Genomic DNA, 26,076 nt, shown 5'->3' with positions numbered 1-26,076 from the left:
GTTTTGTTTAAGTATTTGGAATTAATATTTTTAATACAAGCCCATTTGGCAAGAACAGAAGCCCTAACCTAACCTTTGCCACATTGCCGTTCCCTCCCCAGGCCATTAAAGCCCAGTGACCATGTGGGTTTTGTTTTAAGGCTTCAAACTGTCTGGGTCTAGCCCAGTAGTTCTCAACCAGGGGTGACTTCGCACCCCTCCCGGGGACATGGGGCAGAGTGTCTGGAGACATTTTTGGTTGTCAGGACAGGGGGAGGGAGGCTGCTGGCATTGAGTGGGTAGAGACCAGGGACGCTGCCCGACATCCTGCAATGCACAGGACAGCCTGGTCCCGGCAAAGTTAGGGGACAGTTCCGGGCAGCCTGAGGCCGCTGGTCACCCCAGCGCTTACCAGCCCTCGCTTTCTTTCACATCGCGGGTCTTAAAAATATGAAGAAGCTTGGTTACCACAGGAGGTTTGGGGTAGGGGAGATGGGAAGGGTATTTTCAACACATCAAAATGCTTCCGTTTACATTCGAGCAGGTGCAGCTGTCCCGGCTTATTCCGGAGGGCGCCAGTTGAATACAGAGCCTCCCCATGGGCCGGAGGAACCGTGCTATTGGGTAATTCAGTTTCTTAATATAATTGTGTTGATTAATAATCAATCGAGCAGTTTCCAACTCAGCATGTCAGCCACAGGTCACCGCCACCTGTCCTCTCCCCGAATCCTCCCAGCAGCCTAAGGGGGGGGTTCTTACCCTGTTCACAGATGGCAAAAGCGAACCTCCAAGAGGTGACCTGCCGAGGCCCCAGAGCCAGTACTGGGCCGTAATTCTGACCCCGGGCCCTGAGCCCATTAACGATCAGTCCATCCTGCCCCTCCAGGGAGCCTCAAACCCTGCCCTTTCTCCAGGGCTGGTCCTATCCCAACCGGGAGTCCAGTGGACCCGGGAGAATGAGGTATGCGGGACACAGGGGTCCCTGCGCTGAAGGCGTGTCCCGAGAAGGGGAGGGAACAAAAGGAAACACATGGAACTCAAGGAAAACGGCCTCCAACCACTTGAAAACTCAAATCGTCCATGACTTACACTATTATTAAATTCTTAAAAGTCAGGGAGTAGGCCCTCTGTGAAAGAGGAAGACCTGGGCTGGGGAGAAAATTCCACACAAAGAGTAATTTACATCTGTCCAAATTCTGTCGTTTCGGCCCTGATCCTCAACTCATTACATATCCCATCACCCACTTCCCATCCGACAGAAGAATCAGAACAGTAATAACACCGTTAAGAACGACAGCCACTTGCAGTGTTTACCGTGGGCTTGGCGGAGTGCCGGCTGCTTGACCAGTGTCATCGCCCGTAATTCAATAAGCCGTGGTGCAAGGACTAGGACTGGCCCCAGTTTGCAGACGAGGAAACCGAGGGTCAGAGTGGCTCAGGTCACACCCTGGAAAGTGGCAAAGCCTGGACTCAAGCCCAGGCCTGCTTGACTGCAGTCTAGATGTGCACTGGGTTCCTCTAACCGGGAACCAAGGACTGGCACAGACAGAGAAAGGTCACCTCAGGTCTCCTGATGCACGCCTGTCTCCAGCCGTGGCGCTCGGACGGACTCAGAGCCACCAAAGGGAGCACAAGGCCTTGAAGACTCTGTAAACATCCCTCACCCTCCCACCCCCGTGCACAGATGGGGAAGCTGAGGCTCCAAGCCAGGCCCACTCCCTCCCCACCACACGCCACGTCCATCTCTGCAGAACTCAGTCCCTTTAGCTTTCCCCGACGTTCTTCCTCTTGGAGCCTGCATCCTTCCAAGTTCAGAAGGACCCTCTGGCTTCCTTACCCTTTCTAGGGAAGAAAACAAGCGGAGCCTAAAAGCCCTAGGAAAACCTTTGTGTCTTGCCAGTTGCCCCAGATGCCTTACAAAGCCTGAGGAGGTTTTGGGCTTAAGGCTGCTTAGGGAAGGTCCACACCAAATAACTAAGAATCATGTTTCCCTTCTTGGGATGGAAAGTCAGCCCCCAGCCTGGTTTAAGAGCCACTTGGAGAATTAGACTTGGATGTAGACGTCAGGTGGACAGAGGGGAGCCGATGAGTGTCCAGATATGTGCCATGTGCACCTCTGGAGTGGTCATGGTTACACCTAGTTTTAAGTTTTTCCATGACCCTCCTGTTGCCCTTGCAACTTCAGTCATCAAGTGGAGAAGCCACAAGATTTGGTGTCCCCTCCCCACCCTCTCTAATTTCAGGTGGCCCAGGATATTCTTAAATCAGTGAAGAGTTCCAAGTCGTGGGAAAGTCTACTCCATTCCTCACTTGCAGGACCTGGGAGTGGTGCTGCACAGGGTGGAGACCCCGAGAGACAGGCTGTGGTCGAGTGTCCATGGCCAGCCACGGGAGTCACGGGGGTCAAGTTGGGGGGCTGCCCTTGGGGCCTGCCTGGTGCTCTCAGAAGCGTCGTGCTCAGAAACAGCTATTGTCACCACCCTGTCTTAGGCGGCCCTTCAAGTTAAGCCACTTCCCCCTCTGTCTACAGCTGCTCTTGACACACTCAGGATGACCATCTCTAGGATCAGAGAACACGCCAGGGTCTCAGGGTGCCACACCGAGAGGTACACTGTCCCGGGGACATTCTGGGGATCGGGCTGGACAGAAGAGGTCTGTGGGCTCCTCTCAGCTCTTAGGGGCCCACCGGAGCCTTGTGGACACAGACACTGGCTGTCCACATAAAGTGGCCTTCTGTTGCGGAGAGAGAAAACACTGCACTGAAAAAAGCACACCGGGTTTCTAAAACCCTCTCAAACAAAACTCCGTCCGGAACAGAGCAGAGTGTTCCCCCGGGTCCTGATGTGCCTCTGAAAACACCAGGGGACGAGTTCAGGTCCAACCCAAAACCCTGCACGCTAAATCTGGAGGCTGCAGAGGCCCAGCTCTCCTTCCCCGAGTACCTGCCACGTGTGCAGGTCTGAGCCGGGCCAAGCCGCAGCCTCTCTAGTGACCCGGGACGGCATGCGTGCTTTGCCAAAGAGGCACCTGGTGGAACGTGCCTCTGCTTTCTGGGCATCTTGCCGGGAGGGGTACGGGAACCGCAGGGGGCCAGGGACAGTGCAAGGGAAGGTCCTAGAGCCGTGACCCCAATCTGAATCAACAGGCAAGCCCTCTAGGTCACCTGGCCAAGGAGGAATCAGAGGCCACTTCCATGTCTGCCTAACACTTCCCTCTGGCCCCGGTGGGACCCCTCTCTAACCCCCCCGAGCTCCCCCCCAGACCCCCGAGCTCCCCCATCCCAGGGGCCCCCCGAAGCTTGCTCCTGAGCAGTACTCACATGCCCTGTTCCCCATACTGGTTGTAGAACTCCATGTGGCTGCACGCCTGAATCCAGCCAACTATCCAGGTCTCCTTCTTGGGGATAGGCGGCATGACCACCTGGGCCGAGGCACGGAAGTGGGGTGTCCGGTAGCGGAGCACCACGCTGGAGGACTCATCGATGCTGGTGGGGATGGGATCGATAGAGGCCTTGACATCGATCACCGTGATGCCTTCCCGGAAGACTCTGGCTTTGCCCCCGATGCTCTGAATACAGCCCATGGCACACAGTACGGCTCTGATCCCCAGGGAAGGCCAGCAGTCCCAGAGAAAATCGGGCATTGAAAGGACGGAGGCTGCCGGACCCAGTGCAGACAGTACAGCTCTCCAATCTCAAATCTCAAGACTGATATCCATAGGATAGAAAATTCACTGAGTAGAGGGGGTTTGCATATCACTACCTCGGGCCTGATTATAAATAAGGATTTTGCTGCGTTTCAAGGGCCCCGGGTTCTCTCTTCTTCTGCTAGCAGTGGACAAAAATCACCGATATTCTTTGGGTTAAAAAAGGAAAAGTTTGGAGGTTAATGGGTAATCATGTTGTTCAGACATCCAGCCCTTCCTCCTGTGCCTCACACGCGGGGAACGCGGCTCAGAGACGCTCCCTGAAGTCTTGGGGCGAAGAAGGCAAATGCCGGCAGGCACATAAATAAGGAAGGCTCCGTCGCCTGCGCGGTGCCGCCACCCTCGTTGCAGAAGACCGACTTCCTTCCCTTCTGCCTTCCGCACGCGCTCGGGGCACACGCACCCGGCCGCTCGCCCAGCCCGGCCGAATCAATGGAAGAGCAGTTTCTGTTCAATCCGCCGAGGTCTGGGCGCCCTCGGTGGCTTCCGGGAGGCGAGCGCCCGGCTCCCGCGGGGTCCCCGAGGAGCGCGGCGCGGATCCCCGTCGGCGCCCACTCGCGGGCACGCCGCGTCCCCTCGCCGCTGTCGCTGTCGCCGCCCGCCGCCGTGCGGGGCCCCAGGGCTGCGCTCGCGCCGCCGCCTGGTTCGCCGCGGCCGCCGAGGATCTGGTGGGAGGTGGAAGGGACAGGGCGTCAAGGCCCGCCTCAAAGTTGAGCCGAACTTTGCTGCGGGGGGCGCGCGGGGCGGCGACGCGTGTGCGCGGGGCGCGGGCTGCGGAGCTGCCGGCGCAGCTCTGTGAGGTCTGCCCGGAGGCGGCGGCCCGCCCCCCCGCCCGCCCCATCAGTGGCGGCCGCACGACCGCGCGCACCAGCGAATAATCGCCGCCGGTGACATCTCCGCTGACCCCTCCCGGCCCGGAGGCGGGGTGGGGCGGGGGGCGACTGGCTGGCACTGCAGTGGGCCTCGTGGACTTTCGGGTCCTGGCACTGCCCCCACCGCCTCGCCGCCGGCGCCCCTTCCCCGAACGGGTCCCTTCGGCCCCCGGGGGGCGCAGTGCCACCCCGCAGGCCGGTCTGATCGGGCGCACGCCCCTTCCCGGCCGGGGTCCCCCGACTCCCGGAGGGCGCAATGCTCCAGCCCCGCCGCGTCCGGCGCCTCTGTGCCCCCCTCGCCAGCCCCAAACGGCCTCCGATCCCCGCGCGTCCGGCGCGCTCGCCGCTGCCGAGAACTTTGGCGCGCACACCCCCACCCGGGCGCCGCCGACTCACCTGCCCCTAGGGCCACTCCGCGTGCCCGGGCTGCCGCCCTCCGGACGCCCTGAACCCGCCGCGGGCACGTCCTCGGGGCGCCCCCCCCCTTCCCCAAGCAGTGTCCCTTAGCTCTACTAGGGTCTGGGGCCGGCGTGGGCGCCCCCGGCCCCCACGTCCTCCTAGCTCGGGGCTGCTAGGGGGTGGCCGGGGGCGGAGGGGTGAGGCTCGGGGCTCTCTCGCCCCCACCCCGCGCGCCTGCTTTATTTTATGATCATTGTGAGCGTGCTGTAGCCGCTCAGCCCCGCCGCCGCGCCGCAGCCGCCTGGCGCGCCCCGCGTTGCCTCGCTCTGCTGCAGCATCGGAAAGGCAACCAGGTCAAACTTTGCAGAAACTCAGCCCCTGCGCCGGCCTGGCCCCGTGTCCGCCCGCAGCCGCCGGCCGGAGCGCAGCGCACGCAAAGACCGCCGCCCGCTCGCCGGCCCCGCGGGGATGCAGGTCCGCAGGCGGCGGCGGCGGCGGCGGCGGCGGCTGCGGCGGCGGCTGCGGCGGCCGTAGCAGCGGCAGCGGCAGCAGCAGCGGCCAAACCTTCGGACAGCGGCGGTGGCAGTGGAGGCGGCGTGGGGAGCCCGGGAGCGCAGGGCGGCTGTGGCGGCGGCGGGCGCGCTCCGCCTCCTCCTCGCCGCCCGCCCTGCTCTCCACCCTCGCTCCCCGCACACAGCCCGCCTCCCCCTGGTAATCCTCTCCCCCTCTTCCCCCTCTCGCTCCCTCTCTCTCTCCCTCTCTCTCTCTCTCTCTCTCTCTCTCTTTCTGCAGCTGCGGGGGGGAGCTGAGCCTCTCCTCGCAGAAACGACATTTCCTTTTCGGCTAGCCGCGGGAATTCTGGGTAGTGTAGTTCGGCTTCTGTCTCGGGTCCAGGTGGGCTGCTCCTCGTGCCCTTTGAACTCAGCGGGCTTTCCGGGGCTCAGGGCAGGCAGGAAAGGGTTGCCGTTGCCCTGGCATTCCTGGCCTGGCTGGGTGGAAACAGTGCAGGGCTCTGGGAGGCTCCAAGGCTGGGAAGTTTGGGGGTGGGGAGAGAAGTTCTAGGAAAAAGGTCCCTGTATTTCTTGCTCTGTGCTGGGCTTCTGGGCACCCTGACAGGTGGTCAGGCCCGTCGGGCCCCAACTGTGATAAGCACTGTACAAGCTTGATCACTTCATCCACCATCAACCACCCCTGGGGAGGAAGCCTATGGTGTGTATTTCACAGAGCAGGACTCCAAAGCTGGGAGATTCCCAAGACCTGCCCAAGGCCTCCCCCAGAAGGGTATCCCAGCTGAGACCCGGCAGATCTGTGTACGGAGGTTCAAAGGGGTTTGACCCTGGATGGGGGAGGGGAGGGGGAATCGCTGTTCACCTCTCTAAGCATCTTCAAACCAGTAGCCCCACCCACACCTGGTAACTACCCCCCACCCCCACCCCGCCACTCCCAAGCCAGAGCATCTTGAGTGCCAGTGGAGGGCAGGGATTGGAGGAGCAGAGGGTTCTGGCCACTTTGAGGTGTTTTCTTTGAGGGGTGATCAGCCAGCCAAATGATCCATCCATACCAGCACCAGTTCAGGCCACAGGCAGGAAGTGGCCTGTTGAGGTGGCCACTGCCTCTTGGCCAGCTGCACCCCTGCCCTCGCCCTGCTTACTGCCATGGGCCCTCAGCCTAATGAGGGGTCATCCCTTTCCAGGTCAGCTAGTAAGTAGTTTATTCCTAGTCCTGCTGACTGAGACCAAGGTGGGGTGGCCTCATGGTCTGCTTACAGCCAGAAGATGGGAACAGCACGGGTCTCGGAAGGACCCCATGTAAATTTCCATTTCCAGGAAGAAGCTTTCCCTGGCCTCTAACCCACAGCGTCCTCTCCCTGCTGTGAACTCGCGGCCTCCACCAAGCATCCTGCCCCTCTTGGACGCACTTCAGCCTTCACATAATTATTATGCTAATAACTTCGGGGGTGTCCATCTCATCTGCCCACACCATCACCCCCAGTGCCTGGAACAGAGAAGACCCCGCTGGCTGGGGTGCCCCCTGAGGGCGGGGACACTGTCCTGGCCGCAAGGATATGAGCGCTCCGTGAACATGTGCTGAGCTGCACCCCTTGCTCATCTGACGTGACAAGAACAGAGGCCGGAGCCCCAACCTGCTCACTGAGCGGCCGGGCCGGAGATGATTTCCTGGAGTCCTTGATGGCCGTTGGAAGTGAGGTTACAGCCTGCAGCCCTGGGCTTGGTTGGCCTGGGTCTGTGATGGTGATGATAAAGCGCTCACTATGTGGTCTGCACCGCTGAGTGAGTATTGTCTCCGCTATCCTCCTTAACCCCAGGAGGAGGGCTGGACAGACAGAGAGACCCAGGGGTCATGTGACAGTGGCTTTCCGGAGTCTGGATGCAGACTCAGATCTGGCCAAGTTCAAAGCCCACTTATTTCCTCCTCCAGGCACGCCGCCCTTGCCTGGGGACCAGCCCCTCCGAGCCCGGATGGAAGTGACGTGTTAGAAAGCCCTGTGTCCGGTAAGTCCCACCAAAAGACGGCTTGGCTGCCCACGGGGTGAGCGAAATAGAAAATCCCTGTCCCTCGGCCCAAGAGCTGCATCCTCTGCTACGTCACCTCCTATGCTGTACTTCGTCTTAGGCTAGTTCGAGGGCCAGTTCTGCAGAGGGAGGGCCCAGGCAGCGTCTTTTTGCCAGGCTCTGAGCTGAGGACGGGACCCCCTGGGGCCAGCCCTGACGGATGGAGGGTCTGAAAGGGCTTGGCCCACGCCAGCATCCCCTGTCCTGGCTCCCCACTGGCCCTCCGAGATTCCGGCTGCTCCCCCAGCTCTCAGCCCCTCCAGCCCTCCTGCAGCCCTTCCTCCTGCTCAGCATTTTCTGGAGTCTGTGGGTGTTGGGCACAGACCCACGGCTGTCTCAGCATATGTGAAGGCCTGTGATACATCCACACGAGAGGGAAGCGCTGGCGTCTGCAGAACCGAGGCAGGGGACATCTGTTTGCGACGTGCCCAACACCACGGGGACACTCGCACAGCCCCCCAAACCTCTCCCCCTCCCTCAGACCTCAGTCTCCCCAGCCTCCTCTGCCTTGATGTCACCAGTGAATGGGAACGAGCAGGGCTCTTTGTGGTGGCACAGCCGCCACCCCTCCTCGGGGATGGTGAACCCCCCAGTGTGGCAGCTTGGGAGCGCCAAGTGCTGTCAGTGGGAAGACAAGGTCCCTCGGTTCCCAGCACGTTGGCCCGGAAAGGCCGCGAAAACCCAAAGTCACACAGCACACCAGAGGAAGAAACAACCTGACCTCACCCAGCTGGGTTTTAACACGCAGCCCCAGTGAGTCCAGAGTCCTCCCAGGTCAGCAGAAAGAGCCGGATGCAGGGTCTCCTCACTGGGCGTCCCTGTGGCCAGGGCCTCTGCATGCCTCACCTTCCTGGCTCTCCACAATGACCCCGTGAGCCAGTCCCGTTACCATCCCATTCCACAGGTGAGGATACTGAGGCCTGGTGAAGAGGGAGGTGTGGATGGAACCCGCCTCCCTGGCTCTGAGACCCGGAGGCCGGGGGATTTGATATAGCAGGCGCTCTCACCAGCATTCCCTGCAGCTGTAGGGACCTCACTCTTATGGCCAACGGAGACAGTCTCAAAGCGCCTTCTCCCTCACGGACCAAGATCTCAGGGCCACAGCTGGTCCTCCAAGAGCTCTCAGCCTGCAAGGGCGCAGTCATCATGAGACCGGAAAGGCATTTCTCAGGTGGGAAAATCCCTTGTTCTGCAGATGGAAATGTTAAGTGCTGGGATTCTGTTGCCCTGGGAGACAGGGTTATCTCCTTAACTGTTTAGGACCAGGCCGGAAGCCAATGGTGAGGCTTGAAATGTCCGCCTGGGAGACGCGTGGGCAGGGTTGGAGGGCCAGGTAGGTGGCTGGAGGGGATGTTGCACCAAGAGGCAAGGAGGCTGCAGGGCCCACCTGGCACCGCTGAGGCACCTCACCTCTGCAGAGAGCGGGCCCAGCCTGGCTGAGCTAGCACATCCGGGATCTCCGAGAGGGCTGGTCCCACAGGCTCCCTACAGATGGGGAACACGGGCCGGCAAGGTCCTACAGGGAGGGCTCCGGAACTAGATTCCAGGTCTCCTGGTCCCCAGGTCCATGATAACCTCGCTCTCCACGGAGGGACAGAGGTGTGGCATGGGGCCCTGTGTAAAACCAGTGCCTGGGGTGGCCGCAAATCTTTCCAGCCAAAGGCTCAGGAGCACATTCTTGTAGGTCGTGTTAGGTTTGGGACTGACCAGCTGGCCTCCCCACCACCTCACGCCCGTGCATTCCTTCCCCGGTATTGACTGGGCACCTGGGCTGGCTGCTCAGAAGACACGAGGGAACACAGCCAGGGCCTGGACACATAGGAGGCATGGTCCCCTCAGCACTCACATCCCCGTGGGCCGGAGAGATGCCAAGGGATAACTCCGAGAATGATGAATGGAGAGGTTAATTAACATGAATAATAAATGGATACAAATTCATGCTCAAAACGGTTATGAGAAAGTATCGATTGCTATAAATCAGGACGTATATGAGTAAGTTGTTTTGATGTGTGTGGGTCCAGTACTGAGCTTGGGGAGGGGAGGGTGAAGGATGCGTGTTCCAGGGGTGTGAGGGGTGTGATGGTGTGTGAGGCAGTTAGAGTGTGTGGGTGAATGTGTGTGTAGATGAGTGTGTGATGATGTGTGTGTGACAGTGAGAGTTTGTGCGTGTCTGTGTGTGAGGGTACATGCGGCAGTTGTGTGTAACTGCTTGGGGGGTGTGTCTGTGTGTCTGGGAAGGCGTAGGTACGTGTGTCCACGTGGGTGTGTGTATGAGGTGTGTAATGGTGTGAGTGACCACAAGTGGTGGGGGTGTAGATGAGGGAGTGTGTGTATGTTGTGCATGGCAGTGTGTGCCTTGTGCGAGGGTGTATGGGAGAGTGTGTGGGTACAGAAGGACACGTCTGTGTTCTGGTTGTGCGGTGCATGTCTGTGTGAGTGTGCCCGATGGTGCGTGTTCACGGGTGTCTGTGAGGGTGGATGCGAGCGTGTGTGTCTGTGGGTGAGAGTGTGTGTCCGTGCAGATGTATGGATGTGTGTGTGATGTGAGCACGTTTGTGGGTGTGAGTGGGTGGGATGTAGGAGCGCGTGTGAGTGTGCATGTCTGTGCACGCGGGTGTGTTGGATGTTATTTGGGGGCTGGAGGGGATCGTTAATGTGCCTGGGGGATGGAGATCCAGGGCCAAATCGGGGCCAGGACGGGCGGGGGAGGGGTTGCTTCTCCCAGCCTGGCCCACAGGGGCGGTCCCCCTGGCCCCGCTTCCCCGTCGGAGCCACAGTTCTGAGCGAGAAACGCCTGCTCCTCCGGGGACGGCCTCTTTTTTTTAAAATTTATTTATTTTATTTATTTATTTTTGGCTGTGTTGGGTCTTCGTTGCTGTGCGCGGGCTTTCTCTAGTTGCGGCGAGCAGGGGCTACTCTTTGTTGCAGTGCGCGGGCTTCTCATTGCGGTGGCTTCTCTCGTTGCGGAGCACTGGCTCTAGGCACGCGGGCCTCAGTAGTTGTGGCACGTGGGCTCAGTAGTTGTGGCTCGCGGGCTCTAGAGCGCAGGCTCAGTACTTGTGGCGCACGGGCTTAGCTGCTCAGCGGCATGGGGGATCTTCCCGGACCAGGGCTCGAACCCGTGTCCCCTGCATTGGCAGGCGGATTCTTATCCACTGCGCCGCCAGGGAAGCCCCCGGGACGGCCTCTTGAACGCACCACCGTCTCCGCGGGCGAGGAGCGGAGGGTCAGCGGCGCCCCGCGTCCGGCGACGGGGGTCGGTGAGCGCAGGTGCCCGCCCTCCCGCCGGTCACCTGGCACCGCCCCTCCGCGCCCCCGCCCCGCCCCCAGCATCCTCGGGCCCCCCATCACGGTCCCGCGCGCGGCAGATGCAGGAGGACGCGGGCGCCGCGCCTCGGAGGCTGCTCCGGCGGGGCCCCCCGCGCGCCCCGCCGCCCGGGAAGAACGGGGACGGAGGCGGCGTCAGCAGTCTGGGTGCGGCCCGGGATCGGGTGCGGCGCTGGGAGTTCTCCAAGGTGCTAAAATAAACCCGGAGAAGGATCAGGTTTCCCTACCGAAATAACCCAGGAGCGGCCTTAGCAATGCGAACTGACAAAGCGATCCGGGGCGGGAGCTGGCGGGGTGGGGAGGCGGTGAGGAGAACTGCTTTTCTCAGGACTGCTTCGCTGTCCTGGCAGGGACCCCCGCCGCTGCCCCTCCCTGCTCTCCCCTCCAGCTGTGCGTCTCCCCAGAGCGGAGCTTCTCACCCCTTCCCCTCCTGTTTTGGGGTCATTACCCCAAATAACCCGCCTCCTCTTGGCCATCGTCTTTGACGGCAAGGTTTGTAGTACATCAGAGTCCAGACTTCAGAATCAGACAGCCATTCATTCAATACATATTTACTGAATGCCTACTAGGTGCCAGGCACTGCTTGGGCACCTTGCCCCACAAAGGAACAAATAGACAACAGACCCTGCCTCGTGGGCTGACACTCTGCTAGGAGGACACAGACGCTGAGCACACACAGAATAAATAAGTGTATGGCCTGCTAGAAAGGAAACTGGCCAAGGAAAAAGGAAAAGAGAGGGAGAGGGTAAGGGCGGTTGGGGTGATGTTTGAATCCCGGGGTACCTCGCTGGCTGACTCCATGGTCCAGAGAGAAGCCCTTAACCTCTGAGCTTTGGTGTTCTCGTGTGTACCATGGGGACTAAAAGCCTGTTTATGAAGTTGTGGTGACAGGTGAGACACACACGTATCTCTGAGTCTGGCACGGAGCAGTGTTAAGTACAAGTTAACGATAAATATGCTCGGTAGTAGTAGTCAGTCTATCGTAAACATTTAAAGACAACAAATAACAAGTGACTACAATGTACAAATGGCTCTAGGTCCCAGGATGCTGCCAGAAAACCTCTCCTGCTTTCGAGTGACAGGCAGTGTGTCCAAATGCTTGGGGCAAGGGCTTTTTAGACTGAGTCCTGAGTCACTTCACTGCATACCACACCCCTCTCTCAACCACGGACAGTGCTAGAATAGGGAGGTTATGTGGACCTAGGGCCAGGTGGGGCAACGATTCAGGGCAGGCCAGGTGGTCTGCACGCACGGAGCCACCTCAGAGCCATCTTTGTACTTCCCTCTGGTCCTTGCATGGGGAGAGGGCCTGGCACACAGCAGACCTCAAAAAGTATTCCAGGGACCTCCAGTGGTCCAGTGGTTAAGACTCAGTGCAGGGGGCGTGGGTTCGATCCCTGGTCGGGGAACCAAGATCCCACGTGCTGCGTGGCCAGTAAATAATAAATAAATAATGTTTTTTAAAAAGTGTTCCAGGAGTGAGTGAGCGAATGAGTGAGTGAAAGATGAGGTCAAGCAGGCAGGGAATGGAGACGCTGTGGGATACATGGCCAGGAAGACAGCCCACAGGCTCGGAGTTACAGGGACCAGCCAGCCCACATCCTAACTCTGGCCTTGCTTGACCAGCTCTGTGGCCTCACAGGTGATGTCACCACTCTAGCCTTCTCGTCCTCAACTCTAACACAGGAAAAGTGTGGTTAGACTTGCCATGTTGGCTAGAAGTGCCTCTGACCCTGTGCTGCTCTTCCAGGTCTGGGCACTGCAGTAGGTGGCTCAGGATGACCCACTGGACTTCATGGGGATGCATCTGAACACACTTTTATTTGGTACTTGCCACTTTAACCACTTATTTATATTCTGCTTTAGTGCACAGGGGTGTATATATAAGGATAGCTATGCCATAATAGTTTCAAATAGTCACAAAATGCAAACAACCTACATGTCTAATAATAGGGAATTGCTTACATAAAGGATGGCGCATCCACATGACAAAATGCCAAGCAGTCATCAAAAAATGATGGGTTGTCATGGAGACATTGCCAGGTTTATATTTATTTATTTATTTATTTATTTTTGGCTGCATTGGGTCTTTTTTTTTCTTTTTCATAAATTTATTTCTTTTATTTATTTATTTTTGGCTGCGTTGCGTCTTCGTTGCTGCGCGCGGGCTTTCTCTAGTTGCGGCGAGCGGGGGCTACTCTTCTTTGCGGTGCGTGGACTTCTCATTGTGGTGGCTTCTCTTGTTGCAGAGCACAGGCTCTAGGCACGTGGGCTTCAGTAGTTGTGGCTCACGGGCTCAGGAGTTGTGGCTCACGGGCTCTAGAGCACAGGCTCAGTAGCTGTGGCGCACGGGCTTAGTTGCTCCGCAGCATGTGGGATCTTCCAGGACCAGGGATCGAACCCATGTCCCCTGCACTGGCAGGCAGATTCTTAACCACTGCACCACCAGGGAAGTCCCAGTAGGTTTATACTGTTAAGTGAAAAGGGGAGGTTATTTTTTAAAGGAGATATAATACAATCATATTTTAAAAGCATATTTCTTCATGTATATAATAGACATAGGTATAGTTTGTTTAACAGATATTCTTTCTGATTATTAAAGTGATACTTGGTTGTCATAAAACATTTCAATAGTTGGAAATGAGACAAGTGAGGATCCCTTTAGATCCTGACCACCCTCATGTTAACAGTGGTGTTCTCCGGGCAGTAGGATTATACCTCGATCATCTGTATTTATTGAATTTATTGCAGTAAGACCATAACATTTTGACAGTAAGAAAAAAGTAAGGCTATCGGTAAAAGTATATTGTTTTATAAACTGGCTAGCTATTTCACGGGTGTGTATCCTATCTCCGCAACTAAACTGCAGGAAGAGATCAATGAAAGCATCAATTCCATGAATGAATGAATTCTAAGACTCTTGAGAAGTGGGACTGTGTAGGCTATGGTAGGTGCTCATAAAGGGATGGTGCCTGCTTCTCAGCTGTCTGAGGATGTGAACAAGGTCACCCTAACTTACAGGTGGAGGAGAAGGTCTCAGTCTGAGTGAGTGGCTCTCACTAGCCCGCTGAGGGGGAAACAGAGGCCAGGAGTGCTAGCAGGACTTGCCTGCGGTCACTAAGGTAGAGGTTGCTGAGGGGTTTGAACCCAGGGCTGTCCCAGCCCAGAGCCCACTTTTCACCACTCCTAGGCCAAAGTCCAATCGGACTCCATGGCCCTCCCCAGCATGGAGCCCACTGTAGCCCTCAGAACCTGCCAGCAGCTCTTGCCAGGCCAAGGTGCTGACACAGGCCTCTGGGTATTAATAGCTCCTATCTGGGTTGGGCTCCTCCTCCCCTCCTGAGGTCAGCCAAAGTCATGGGCCCCACCCAGGGAGAGTGGGGTGAGTGCCCTGGTGGACAGCTAAGTGGGCACATCCAGGTCCCTGTGGTCTGAGGCATCTGAGTCTGGAGGCCCTTGTATCCCACCCCAGGGACTTCTTGGGAGTTGGGCCTCACCTCTTTTGGGTTTCACCCCTCTGAGCCTCAGCTTCCTTGTCTGTGAAGTGGGGATGATGTCTTGACGTCACAGGAAGGTTGGTTATATGGTGTCAATAAGCTAAAGCAGATAGAGAGCAGAGTACGCTGCCCACTACCCATGCGTTCTGTGCACATCTCCATGTGCATCTGTCCAGGGTCCAGGATGAGACAGCACGGGTCATTATGGCCACACCCAAGAGGGAGGGATGTGACGCAGTCTGGGACGTCCTTCTCTGTGGGTGCACGTTCTGAGGGGAACACTCTGGAAGAGAAGTGCCAGGGAGTCCACAAGGAACCCCAGACTGAGGGTTCTTGGTGTCTGGCTTCACACAAGCCAGGTACAGATTGGGGGCCAGACCTTGGGGGTGAGTCCTTCTGAAGGGGGCACTCAGAGGGAGAGAGGACTTTGCCTTGTTTGTTAAATAGGATCAATTCCTAACCCATAGGCTTGAAGGCTCACTATGTGGCAGGGACCCTTCTCAGCATTTTACAAACATCGTCTCATTGACTTCACAACAGCTCTTGGAAGGTGGACACTAGTGTTCCCGTGTTACAAGAGGAGAAAACTAGACCCAGAGAGGCCAAGTGACTTGCTTGAGTTCCCACAGCTAGTTGGTGGCAGAGCCCCAGGTCATTCCTCATCTGTCTGACTCTGGAGCCCCCAAGCTGGTCCCCTGTGACCACAGAGCACTCACTCCCACCCCAGGCAGCTTCCCGTCCTTGGGAGGCTCTGGACCTGGTCCCTGGGAGGCTGTGGGGTGGGCCTGGGGCTTCATGGGGGTCTCCATGCTTGGAAGGACTCCTGCCTTCATCCCAGCTGGGCAGACAGGCCTTGGGTGCCGTGAATCATGAGACCAGGGCGTTCACCCCTGACTCTGCTGCTTGCCCTAAACCCGTGGCTTCCCCTTGAGCCCAGGCCCAGTCAGCCCTACAAGGGCTGTGGAGACCTTGGGTTCCTGCAGTCAGGGAGGCCAGACTCAAACCCCAAATCCTCGGCGGGGCCCTCGTGGTCTGCCCCTCTCTGGGTCTGCAGCCTCTCTTGCCCCCTCAGTCCATGTACTGCCACACGGGCCCCCAGACCTCTCAGGAGGGCAGGAGGTAGGCTCTCCCTTGCCCAGGGCCTCTCACCTGCCTTTCCTTCCGGGGGAACGCCCTCCACAACTCCCAGGCCAGGCCCGGCGCCCTGTTCTATGATCCTGCAGCGCATCTGCACGCTTGCAATCATCCACGCATGTCATTCGTTTAATCCCCGCTGAGCTATGAACCTCCCGGGGACGGGGACGCATGCGACGTGTTCCATTCGCTGCAGCGTTCCAGGCACCTAGCACAGGTCCAGGAGCTGGGGAACTAGTTACGGGTGGCCTGAAGCTGCTTTAGTGATCCTGTCCTTCTCAAAGCTTCCGGGCAGCGGAGGCCACCTCCGAGGGGCAGATCCATTACCAACCAGTTAAGTACCCTTCCCTCTAATGGAAATCGAATCTTACAGATTGCCATTTGATTGAACGGTCATGCACTGAAGCCCAATTCAAGACTGATTGAAAATTAAAAAGCCCAGCCTGCCAGCTTAATGAAATGCTGTCACAGAGGGGAGGGGCTGGGCCCAGCCCCACTGGACCCAGGGTGATGCTTTCAGTGACGTCATTCACTCCATCTGGTGACTGGACAGGCCTTTGGCCTGGACTCCACCGTCTAGTCCATGGGACCAGGTCCAAGCTGTCCAGGCCAGTGGGTCAGGCGGGCCTGGCTCACAGGGGTCTGGCCTGCTCAGAGGGAAGCTGGTCAAAGCAGGGCTGAGTCGGGGGCCCCCATCTGGGCCTCTGGCCTGGGGCACAGCCGAGGCCAGAGCAGCAGGAGGACTACATTTCCCAGAGTCCCCCAAACCCCGGGGGCGAGCCATTGGAAGATTTAAATAGCCCAGGCCCGAGGCAGCCAGGCTGCAGCTGTGGACGTGTCCACCTCCTGGGTGGCTCCATTGGCGCTGGCCCGCCCTGGGGGGCTCGATTGGCTGCCCAGCTGGCACTGACATTCCCTGGGAGCCTGGTGGCAGCCGGAGGTAAACAGCCATGTGCAGTCCCGCACTCTATATTTAACAGCTGCCACAGAGCAGGAGGGGAGGCCGGGAGCAGCGGAGGCTCCAGGCTTCCGTCTTTGGAGAGAAGGGCCTCACGGCCAGGCTGGCACCGGCCCTCGCTGGGTGACTGTCACCATGCCTGCCTCCCAGAGCCGGGCCCGGGCCCGGGACCGCAACAACGTCCTCAACCGGGCCGAGTTCCTGTCCCTGAACCAGCCCCCCAAGGGGGCGCCGGAGCCCCGCAGCTCGGGCAGGAAGGCCTCGGGCCCCTCGACACAGCCCTCATGCCCTGGCGAGGGGGCCCGCGAGCGGCGCCAGTCTCAGCAGCTGCCCGAGGAGGACTGCATGCAGCTGAACCCCTCCTTCAAGGGCATCGCCTTCAACTCCCTGCTGGCCATTGACATCTGCATGTCCAAGCGCCTGGGGGTGTGCGCCGGCCGGGCTGCGTCCTGGGCCAGCGCCCGCTCCATGGTCAATCTCATCGGCATCACGGGCCACGGCATCCCCTGGGTCGGGGGTACCATCCTCTGCCTGGTGAAGAGCAGCACGCTGGCCGGCCAGGAGGTGCTCATGAACCTACTTCTGGGTGAGTGTGCCCGCAGTCCACCGCCCACCCCGCCAGGCCCGGGGAGGGACCCCACCCCAGCAGGACCAGCGGGGCCCTCAGAAACCTACTGGAACAATTTAATGAGGTTAGGCAGGGAGGGTGCCCCAGAAACAGGCAAGCCTCCGGCTTGGGGAAAAGAGAGCTGAGGATGCCCAGATGACAGCCCCCTGCAAAGTGAGGGCCTTGAGAATGCGGGGCCCCAGCGGGAACTTCTGAGGAAGGGCCCTCCTCGGGGCAAAGGGCAGCTTGAACCGCCGCCCCAGAAGCAGCTTGAACAGGGGTGCTGGGGGCCGTGGCCTCGAGGGAAATGGCCAGGAGTCTGGCGGGTGCTCTGCAGTGGGGTGTCTAACCCTGTAACACCCCATCCCATAGGTTGGGGTCCTTGAGTTCCTAGGCTGCTTGCAGGCAGCACTTGTGAGCTGCTCCCGTCAAACCCCTGCTTGGCTCAAGGGACCCTGCAAGCCGCCCAGGATCCTCCCACGGGGCCTGGGGGTGCAGGGGTCCAGTCTGGGGCTCCCACCCACGCGTGGCCTCCTGGAGTCCTTACCTACTGCTTCCCTGGGTGAGTCGCTGGAGGAGAGGAGGGCCTGGCGAGCTTTGGTTTGTTTTTGCGAAGTCTTTGTCACCAGCGTCTTTCAGCTGAGCTCTGCCCTGTGCCAAGTGCCACGTGGGCGCCATGTGGAAAGCAGGCCTTCCGCTCTATCCAGGAGGTGGTGCCCAGCCCCCATGCGGCCCATCCTCCAGCCACCTCCAGATCCCACAGATGCTCGGGGACCCTCTGCTGCCACCCTGCACGGTGGGCCATGTTGATCTCCCGGCCCTTCCCAGCACAGCCACGATTTGCGGCACGGGTGGGGGGCGGGAGGGATGGCTCAGGCTAAGCAAATACTGACAAGGGGTCCCACTTCCCAAGGGGTGTGTGTTGGGCCACTGAGAACTGCCATCCCAGGGGAAGTTGCAATACAGTGTGGCTCCCCACTCAGGCCTCAGAGCATCTCGGGCGGGCACTCTGTGGGTGGGATGTAGGGAGGGGAGAACAGCAGTTGCTCGTGCAGGAGATGGCTGGGTCTGGTACCATCGACGTTTTCTTGCTCTTATTCCTAAATGATTTACATTACTTGTTATTATGCCAAATAAACAGTCCCATGTGACTGGTGCTATTACCATTCCCACTTTACAGATTAGGAAACTGAGGCTCCTGTAAATAAAGCAAGCTGGCCAAAGCTTCAGAGCGGGAGATTTGCACCAGGTCTGAAGATTTGCACCTGACATCCAGGCCTGTGCTCTTTTCAGGCAACGTGCCCTGGGCTTGGGACACAGGGACAGAGAAAGGTGGCCCAGGTGCTGGGCCGGGTGTTTGTGGGGGGGCAGAACCCTGGTCTCATTACCCATAGTTTCCCCGGTGCCCACTGCAGCCTGACACAGAGCAGTAGCTCCAGAAAACTGTGTTGGGGGTCAGGTGTCCAAAGATAGGGGTGGGAAAGCATCCTTGAACCTCCCTCTCAACCCTGCTCCCTAGACCCTGTCTGCACATTCCTTCTGCGTAAGATGATGGAGGTGGTGAAGCTGTGTTCATAATTTGCTCAGCGCTTACTGCGTGCCTGGTTTTGGATAAACCACATCATCACTTCTACAGGGAGATGATTTGTCCCATGTAGCTAGTCATTGATGGGGCCAGGACCAGAGCTGGGAACAACTCTTAACATCTTAACAATTTGTTAAGATGAGGCTTCCGGCTCTTTCCAGCAACCAGATTCTGTGGACACAAAGGAGTTTGCTTCATAGGATGAAGAGCAAGGTTCGAGGTGCCTCCCTTCTTGAATAAGAAGGACAGTCATTTCTAAGTTTTTTAAATCATCATTTATTGAGTTTCACTATGTACCAAGTACTATGCCATGAATGTCCTGTATTTCATGATTTTAAAATCTTTTTAATGACCGTGTAATGTAAATATAAATACACCCATTTTACAGAGTTAACTGAGGCTCAGAGGCGTCAAGGGCCTTGCCCACCCCCACATGCCCGTAAGTGGTAGATCTGGGAACCAAATCCAAGTCCTCCAGGCTTCAAACCCCTTGCCCTCCCCCTCACCATCCGTCTGCAGGTCGGGCTTACCACCCAATCCACACTGAACCTTGTGAGTAGCGAGGAGGCATCTGGGAAGAGTTTACCCTTTTACCAGCACCTTTGCTGGCACATCCAGGTACCGACATGACAGGGAGATAAGGGCCTGGCACAGAGCAGCTGCTCAGAACAGGCAGGGTGGTCTGTGGGCCTGGGGCATTTCGTGGGGATGTGGACCCAGTAGACTGCAGCAAACAGCCAAGGAGGGTTGATCCCACAGCCCTGACCTGACCCGCCAAGAGGAGCCGCCCACACCACTGTCTGCCCAGGGAAGAAAGGCCATCCGTGGAGCACAAACTGCACGGGTCTGTCTATCCTTTAGTCTTTGGGGGCCGGGGGGCCTCTCAATCCTGGAGCTCTGAGGTTGGAATGGACTTTGTCCTGGTCCTTCACTCCGAGCCTTACTCGATCTGGTCGAGTCAGTTCCCATCCCTGAGCTTCAGTTTCCTGATCTGTACGTGGGGCTTCAGGATGGGGATTTGAGGGGAGCTGGTAAAGCACTTAGCACAGTGGGTGGCAGGCCTATGTGGAAGCTGCAGGGCCCTGAGGGATGAGGGGGCCCTGCTGGTCCTGCCTGCCCTGCTCTGAGCACCAGGGCACCCAGCAGAGTCCTGAGGGCAGAGCCCTCCCCCTATACAATGGGCACTTGGGCTCTCCTTGGCCCCAAAGCGGAAAACTCAGGAGCCTCGGGAAATGGAGCTGCAGACACTGGACCCGGGAAGCGTCCCGGCTGGGCCGGGAGGGAGTTCTCTGCTCTGCTCCCTGCGTTCCTCCTCAAGGGTGTGCTGTGCTGCCCAGACCCTGGAAACGTCAAAGCCAGAAGGGATCTTAGCAGCTGGCACAAGCTTGGCTCCAGAGTTGGCCGGACCTGGGTGCCAATCCTGGCCCAGCTGTGGGAACCGGGGCAAATGACTTTGCCTCTCTGAGCCTCATTTTCCTCACCTGTCTAGTGGGTTGCTGGGACACTTCCCTGAAGCATTACACAAAAGTGCATGGCTCATACGAATGCCAGTTGACGCTTGGGCACCAGTGACCATCACCATCCTCATCACCATTGCCAGCATCAGAAGAAGTCCCAGGTCCAGGGTCCCTCCAGGTCCACTCCAAGCTCTAGGCACCTGTGAGACGACCTGATCCCCTCCTTTGTCCTTCCCCTGCAACACCCGACGTGATGACCCCGAAGGGGGCCAGGTGACAGGGGACCCAGGCCATCCCCGTTCACCAAGCCCATCCTGGTTCCCCCATGGGCCTGTCCTTGGTGGAAAATGGCTTCCATGTCTTATTTCCATGATCTATAAAAGAATCTTGATTGAAATGTCCCTGGTTATAAAAACTATACATTCTTCTTTTTTCTATGTCATTTTTTTTAATTTTGGTTAAATAGACATAACATAAAACTTACCATTTTAACCATTTCTAAGTGTATACTAGCATTAAGTATATTCACATTGCCGGAACTTTTCCATCTTCCCCAACTGAAACTCGGCTCCCATTAAAACACCAAATCCCCATCCCTCTCCCCACAGACCCCAGCACCCACCATGCTGCTTTCTATGAATCTGGCGAGTCTAGGAACCTCATATCAGTAGCATTACACAGTATCTGTCTTCTAATGTCTGACTTATTTCACTTAGCACCCTGTCCTCAAGGTTCATCCATGTTGTAGCAGGTGTCAGCATTTCCTTCTTTTTTAAGGCTGAATAATACTCCATGGTATGGACAGACCACATTTGGTTTATCCATCGTCTACCTTCTGGCTATTGTGAATAATGCTGCTATGAACATGGGTGTACAAATATCTGTTCAAGTCCCTGTTTTCACTTCTTTTGGGTATAGAACCAGGATGGAATTGCTGGATCCTATGTTTAATTTTTTGAGGAGCCCCCAGACTATTTTCCACAGCAGCTACGCCATTTTACATTCCCACCAGAGAATTCCCATTCTCTGGTGGGAGAATTGGAGCCCTTTTGCACTGCAAAAGGGCTCCAATTTCTCCACAAGTGTTCTTTGCCAGCACTTTTCTTTTTATATAATAGCCATCTTAACGGGTGTGGAAGGTGGTATCTCACTGTGGTTTTGACTTGTGCTTCCTTAATGATGAGTGATGTTGGGCACCTTTTCGCTATACATCCTCATGGAAGGAGAACTCAGACAACGACACGTGATGAAAAAAGAGAGTGCTTCCCTTAAGCCCTTTCCCCAGGAATAACCTCCACTGCAGTTTGGGTCATGGGCCTCTGGATTTTTCTCTGCGCCCAAACTAACGTATCATATGCTTCTAAAATGACCTCCTGTGGCGTTTTGCCCAGCTTGGCCTCATTCTCATGGCCCTACTGGGCCTTCTGGGCTATGTACCTCCCATCTCGGCCCCACTTCTCCCTTCACACCAAGCATGAGGGGTTCAGAAACCAGAGCCTGCATCCTCAGCCTGGCAGCGCCGCCCCCACCGGCCCCAAGCATCTCACAGCATCCCCTCCCCCCCAGCCCCTGCTCACCCACCCTCCATATAATCTGTTCTGTCAGCTCCCCCATCCCGGCCCACCGGCCCCTGCTCTTTGGGACAGCTTAGGTGACAACCCCTCCAGGAGGTTTGCATAGCCTGTCCCTAATGGAGGGGTCTTTAGACTGATCCCAAACCTTCACGGTCCGGAGCCCTCCTGCTGGAGACACCAGCGCAGCTCCGCAGAGGTAGGACATTCTCCACCCTTCCCCCAGCTTCACTTCTCATCTCAGCGGGGCTCAGCGAAACGGTCCCTCCAGGCTAAAATACACATGACATAAAATTCACCATTTTCACCATTTTTAAGTGTCCAGTTCAGTGACATTAAGTACATTCACATCGTTGTGCAATTGTCCCCACCATCTATCTCCAGAATTTCTTTCACCTTCCCCAACTGAAACTCTGCACCCGTTAAACACTAACTCCCCAGCCCCGCTCCCCAGCCCCTGGCAACCTCTAATCTACTTTCTGTCTCTATGAATCTGCCTCCTTTAGGGACCTCATAAAAGCAGAATCATGCAATACTTGTCTTTTCGTAAAAACAACTCTGTTTAAATGTGCACAAGTCATGCATCTTCAGGGTAAGGAACATTTTAATGCAGAATTACAGAAAGACACCAAAAATCGCCTCATCAACCCACCCAGCTAGAAGCACCGTTAACATTTAGCGTGGCGCCTTCCAGACTTTTTTCTCTGCGTATAAACACATTAACATCTTATTTTACAAACACGGCATCCTACTGTAAATCCAGTGTGGTCATTGGCCTTTCCCACTTAAACCCTATAGCTATCCTTCGGTGGCTATAAACATACATCAGCCTCATCGTTCGCGGTGACCCCAGAGTGCCCCACCGCAGCTCCTCCCATCCGCCTCCGACTCAAGGGCATTGGGTTGGTTTGGGGTTTTCGGTGTTACAAAGAACGCTGCAGTGGACATCCTTGATGTGGGGCACAACATCCCTAATTACTTCCCAAGGAGACAGTCTTACAGATGGAAGGCCTGAGTCAAGGGAGGCCTGTTGGAAAGACTCCTGAGATGCCAGATGCCCTTCAGAAAGTTTAGACCGATTTACAGCACCCCACAGCACTACCGGGCGGTTCCCCAGCTCCCAGAGAGGCCAGAAGGGGGGATCAGAGGCCAGAAGAGCTGGGACCCCCTCCTCCCAGCCCCAGCCAGTGAGAGGTATCGGCTCTGTCTTTGCTCCTTGCAGGGCCCATAGCTACCCCTCCCCCACCCCCAGCCCAGCCTTATAGCTGCCGAGCTGGTCCCGTGGAGCACATCTCAGGGGAAGCAGCTGAGCGTGAGGGGCCACGAGGGGTCATCCCGGCAGCCCCCCAGCCAGGCTGAGAGAGAATAGTGGGCACCAAGGCAGCACAGCAGGGCCTCGAGAATGGGTGTGCTTCCTGCAAGGAGGGTTCAGGCATCTCAGCCCCAGCTCCGTGAGAGGGGTGGAGAGTGGAGATTATTGGGAGGGAAGGCGTGAGAGGTGATGGGACCCAGCCCTGCAGCCCAGGCGGCCCTCAGAGTAGCTTCTGGGATGATCCCCGTTTTATCAACCAAGGGAGGAAGCTCAGCGGGAGGGACGTGCCAAGGTCATGAAATTCACAAGCAGTCGACCTTGAGGCCGGTCTCTGATCCTGGAGCCCACGTGTGCAGCCTCTGCCCTGAGGCCCAGGGAGGGTAGGTGACCAGCCCGGGTCACACAGCAAGTCTGGGCAGGTGGCGTGGCTTCGGCCCCTCCTGACTCCGGCCCCTGAGCTTGCTGCCAAGAGGACCTTTCCCCGCAGGGGCCCCCTGCCCCCCTCCCATTCCAGGAGGGAATGTAGGTCAGGGAGCTCAACAGGCCATGTGCGTGGAATTCACGGAGCCTTGAGCGACGGAGCCATTTGCTTCTATTTCTGGGCCCCAGATTATGCGCTGACAGTGTCAGAATCAGAGTCACACGAGGGACGGCCGTGGTGCTGGAGGGGGTGCGAGCAGCCTGCGGGAGTAGCAGGAGGGGCTGTGCGTGGAGCGGCGAGGCCCCGGGGGCCACCAGCTCTGCTGGAGAGCCGTCCCACCGTGGCCTCCTCTACACCCAACTCTCAGAACCAGACAGCAGCAGTGTGATGTGGGGAGAGGCTGTGGGCGTGCCGCCCCTTGAAAGGGGCCCCCGTATAACTACTGCACATCTTCCCCGCCCTCACCGCCCAAGCCACCTGGCACCTGCCAGCCTGGTTCACCGGCCCCAGGCCTGGCCCTCGCCTGCCATACTCAGGAACCAGCGAGGCCCAAGACCTGCAGCTCGAGTGAATGAATGAACCAAGCACAGGCTGGGCCGGGCCAGCTGGACAGCCAGGCTGACCCAATGGTCCCGAGAGGCCCAGGGCAGCGGGACAGTCCCCACCTCATTATGGCCGCAAGGGACAGAGCCAACCAGAAAGAGCAGATTCCCAAAGGCCCAGATGTGGGGTTCTCAAATCACGGCACACAGCCAGCCCCAGAAGCCGCTCGAGGGGGCAAGGGAGGGTCCCCCATCCCCCCCCCCAGCTTCAGCCATGGGGCTGCCTCTTTCATCTGTTCATATACTGAGTCTCTGTGTATACTTCCATCGGGGAAAAATGTTTTGCTGCTAAAAAAGTTTGAAAGGTGTGGGTCTTGCTCAGTTCTTGGCCTGTGGGTCTTGACAGCCCACGAGGAGCACTGGAACACCTGGGGAGGCCAAGGCACAAGCCCGCCGTGCCTTCAGCCACCACGTGGGAGCGAGGCCCTGAGCACGGCATCCCCCCGGGCAGCCCATGGGGGCACGATGCTGCCCCTCCCTCCCGCCTTCCTCCTGAACCCAGCAGCTTTCTCTGGGCACCTCCGCTGTGGTTTACACTTGTCTGGGAAGGCAGATTGAAATCGGCAAGAACTTGCCAACTTGCTGAGCCCTGGTTTTCTGCTGAGAAACTTGGTCCCCAATTAGATAGATGACCCACATCTCCCAGTGGCTAGTGTCATGGTTTGATCTACCTTAGGGCCTGGTCCTGGCCCCCATGAGCCCCCTCCAGCCCCTGGCCCAGGATGCTCTGACTTTCCTCCAGGTGGTGAGGGTCTCGGAATTTGGGCCACATCATTTTGACCCTGGTGAGACCTCAGAGAAGGAAGCCCTCTCAACCAATGCCCCTGCTTGATGACACCCAGCCTCCAGGGTCTGAAAGCCTTAAGTTGCCTACCTGGGTCAGGCCAGGCTGGGGCTTAGGAGTAATAACAGCAGCTACGGCGTCGCCCGCCACATACCAGGCTGTTCTAAATACTGCGCAGACACTAAGGAGCTCATTTCATCCTGTGATAACCCCTGTTACAGGTGGGTAGACTGAGGCTCTGACAGGTGAAGGGACTTGTTCTTTTTTCTTTTTTTTGCGGTACGCGGGCCTCTCACTGTTGTGGCCTCTCCCGTTGCGGAGCCCAGGCTCCAGACGCGCAGGCTCAGCGGCCATGGCTCACGGGCCCAGCTGCTCCGCGGCGTGTGGGATCTTCCCGGACCGGGGCACGAACCCGCGTCCCCTGCATCGGCAGGCGGGCTCTCAACCACTGCGCCACCAGGGAAGCCCAAGGGACTTGTTCTTAATGAGCAGAGGAACCGGCGCTTGAACCCCACCTGTGACTCTGAAACCTGAAAGTTTAACCCCCCCCACCTGTGAACTGCCTCCTCCCCAGGTGGAGAGAGCCTGTCACTAGGTGAGGGAGGGGCAACTTTCAAAAGCCTGGCCTCCTGCCTCGGCTGCTCCGTCAGCCTCAGGGTCCCTGGGGTCAGATGCAGCCGCCTCCCTCCAGCTCCCACCTGCCCTGTAGGTCCCTCCCTCCTGCTGGGACTGTGACCCCCCCCCGCCCCCCCCACGGGCTCCAGATGGCTCCCAGCCTGGGCCTGGCCTCCACCTGGGTCAGCAGCATGCGGGCTGGGAGGCGTGGCTCCTGGGAACGTGTTGCCGTGGAAATACGGGGCAGGGTGTGGAACAAGGTTCTCTCCCTCCCTTAGGCTCCTCCCCTCATGGCCCGGCAGCCTCTTCATCCACCATTTCCTGCTTCTGTCCCATCCCAGGGTGGGCAAACATAAGCTGGCCCTGTGGCTAGTGAGAGGGGCAGGCCCTGGGGAGGCCAGGGCTTCAAATCCCAAACCAAGAGCCCAGACTTCAAGCAGCAACCCTGCAGAGGGCAGGAAGAGAGCTCTGCGCTGACCAGGGAGCGCAGTGTTACCTGGGAGCAGTCTGGACATCCAACGCTGGGACCGTCAGGTAAATAAACCAGGGCACCTCGGACGCTGCAGCCATGGGTGTCCAGGGGTGTGTGACCCGGCAACTTTCAAAAGCAGGTTACAGGGCTTCCCTGGTGGCGCAGTGGTTGAGAGTCCGCCTGCCGATGCAGGGGACGCGGGTTCG

At 57.9% G+C, this 26,076-nt stretch overlaps 2 protein-coding genes and 2 long non-coding RNA genes across 6 annotated transcripts in view; 2 read left to right on the top strand and 2 right to left on the bottom strand.

Annotated features, from left to right (window-relative positions):
• Positions 1 to 3,294: 3,294 nt before the first annotated feature.
• LOC114484872 (protein FAM78A-like) lies at positions 3,295 to 4,236 on the bottom strand. Its single transcript, XM_055082410.1, has one exon. It carries the CDS (start codon positions 3,619 to 3,621, stop codon positions 3,295 to 3,297), a length of 327 nt encoding a protein of 108 aa, XP_054938385.1. The 5' UTR covers positions 3,622 to 4,236.
• A 1,360-nt stretch (positions 4,237 to 5,596) lies between these two features.
• Positions 5,597 to 8,396, top strand: LOC114484874 (uncharacterized). The gene is made up of 4 exons (XR_003678247.2): positions 5,597 to 5,666; positions 6,782 to 7,246; positions 7,395 to 7,468; positions 8,277 to 8,396. It is a non-coding gene; the product is annotated as an uncharacterized lncRNA (long non-coding RNA).
• Positions 8,397 to 12,891: 4,495 nt separating this feature from the next.
• LOC114484873 (uncharacterized) lies at positions 12,892 to 17,888 on the bottom strand. The gene is made up of 3 exons (XR_003678246.2): positions 17,599 to 17,888; positions 14,353 to 14,635; positions 12,892 to 13,325 (listed from the first exon to the last, which is right to left on the bottom strand). It is a non-coding gene; the product is annotated as an uncharacterized lncRNA (long non-coding RNA).
• The window catches only part of PLPP7 (phospholipid phosphatase 7 (inactive)), a 13,441-nt gene continuing 3,774 nt past the window's right edge, over positions 16,410 to 26,076 (top strand). Inside the window, exons 1-3 of one of the 3 annotated variants that reach the window (XR_008616548.1) lie at positions 16,483 to 17,030; positions 18,232 to 18,300; positions 20,126 to 20,186. Coding sequence is in view for 2 of the 3 variants with exons in the window: in XM_055082409.1 (XP_054938384.1) it covers positions 16,580 to 17,030; positions 20,126 to 20,208 (534 nt within the window). In the remaining variant the exon portion in view is untranslated. Of the gene's footprint in view, positions 17,031 to 18,231; positions 18,301 to 20,125; positions 20,519 to 26,076 lie in introns of those variants that run through there. The other 2 variants (XM_055082409.1, XM_007115573.3) reach the window with 2 other exon arrangements.

Source organism: Physeter macrocephalus, unplaced genomic scaffold, assembly GCF_002837175.3.
Source record: "Physeter macrocephalus isolate SW-GA unplaced genomic scaffold, ASM283717v5 random_111, whole genome shotgun sequence".
NCBI lineage: Eukaryota > Metazoa > Chordata > Mammalia > Artiodactyla > Physeteridae > Physeter > Physeter macrocephalus.
The sequence above is the reverse complement of the archived record's forward strand: the minus strand, read 5'-3'. Positions and strand labels throughout refer to the sequence as shown.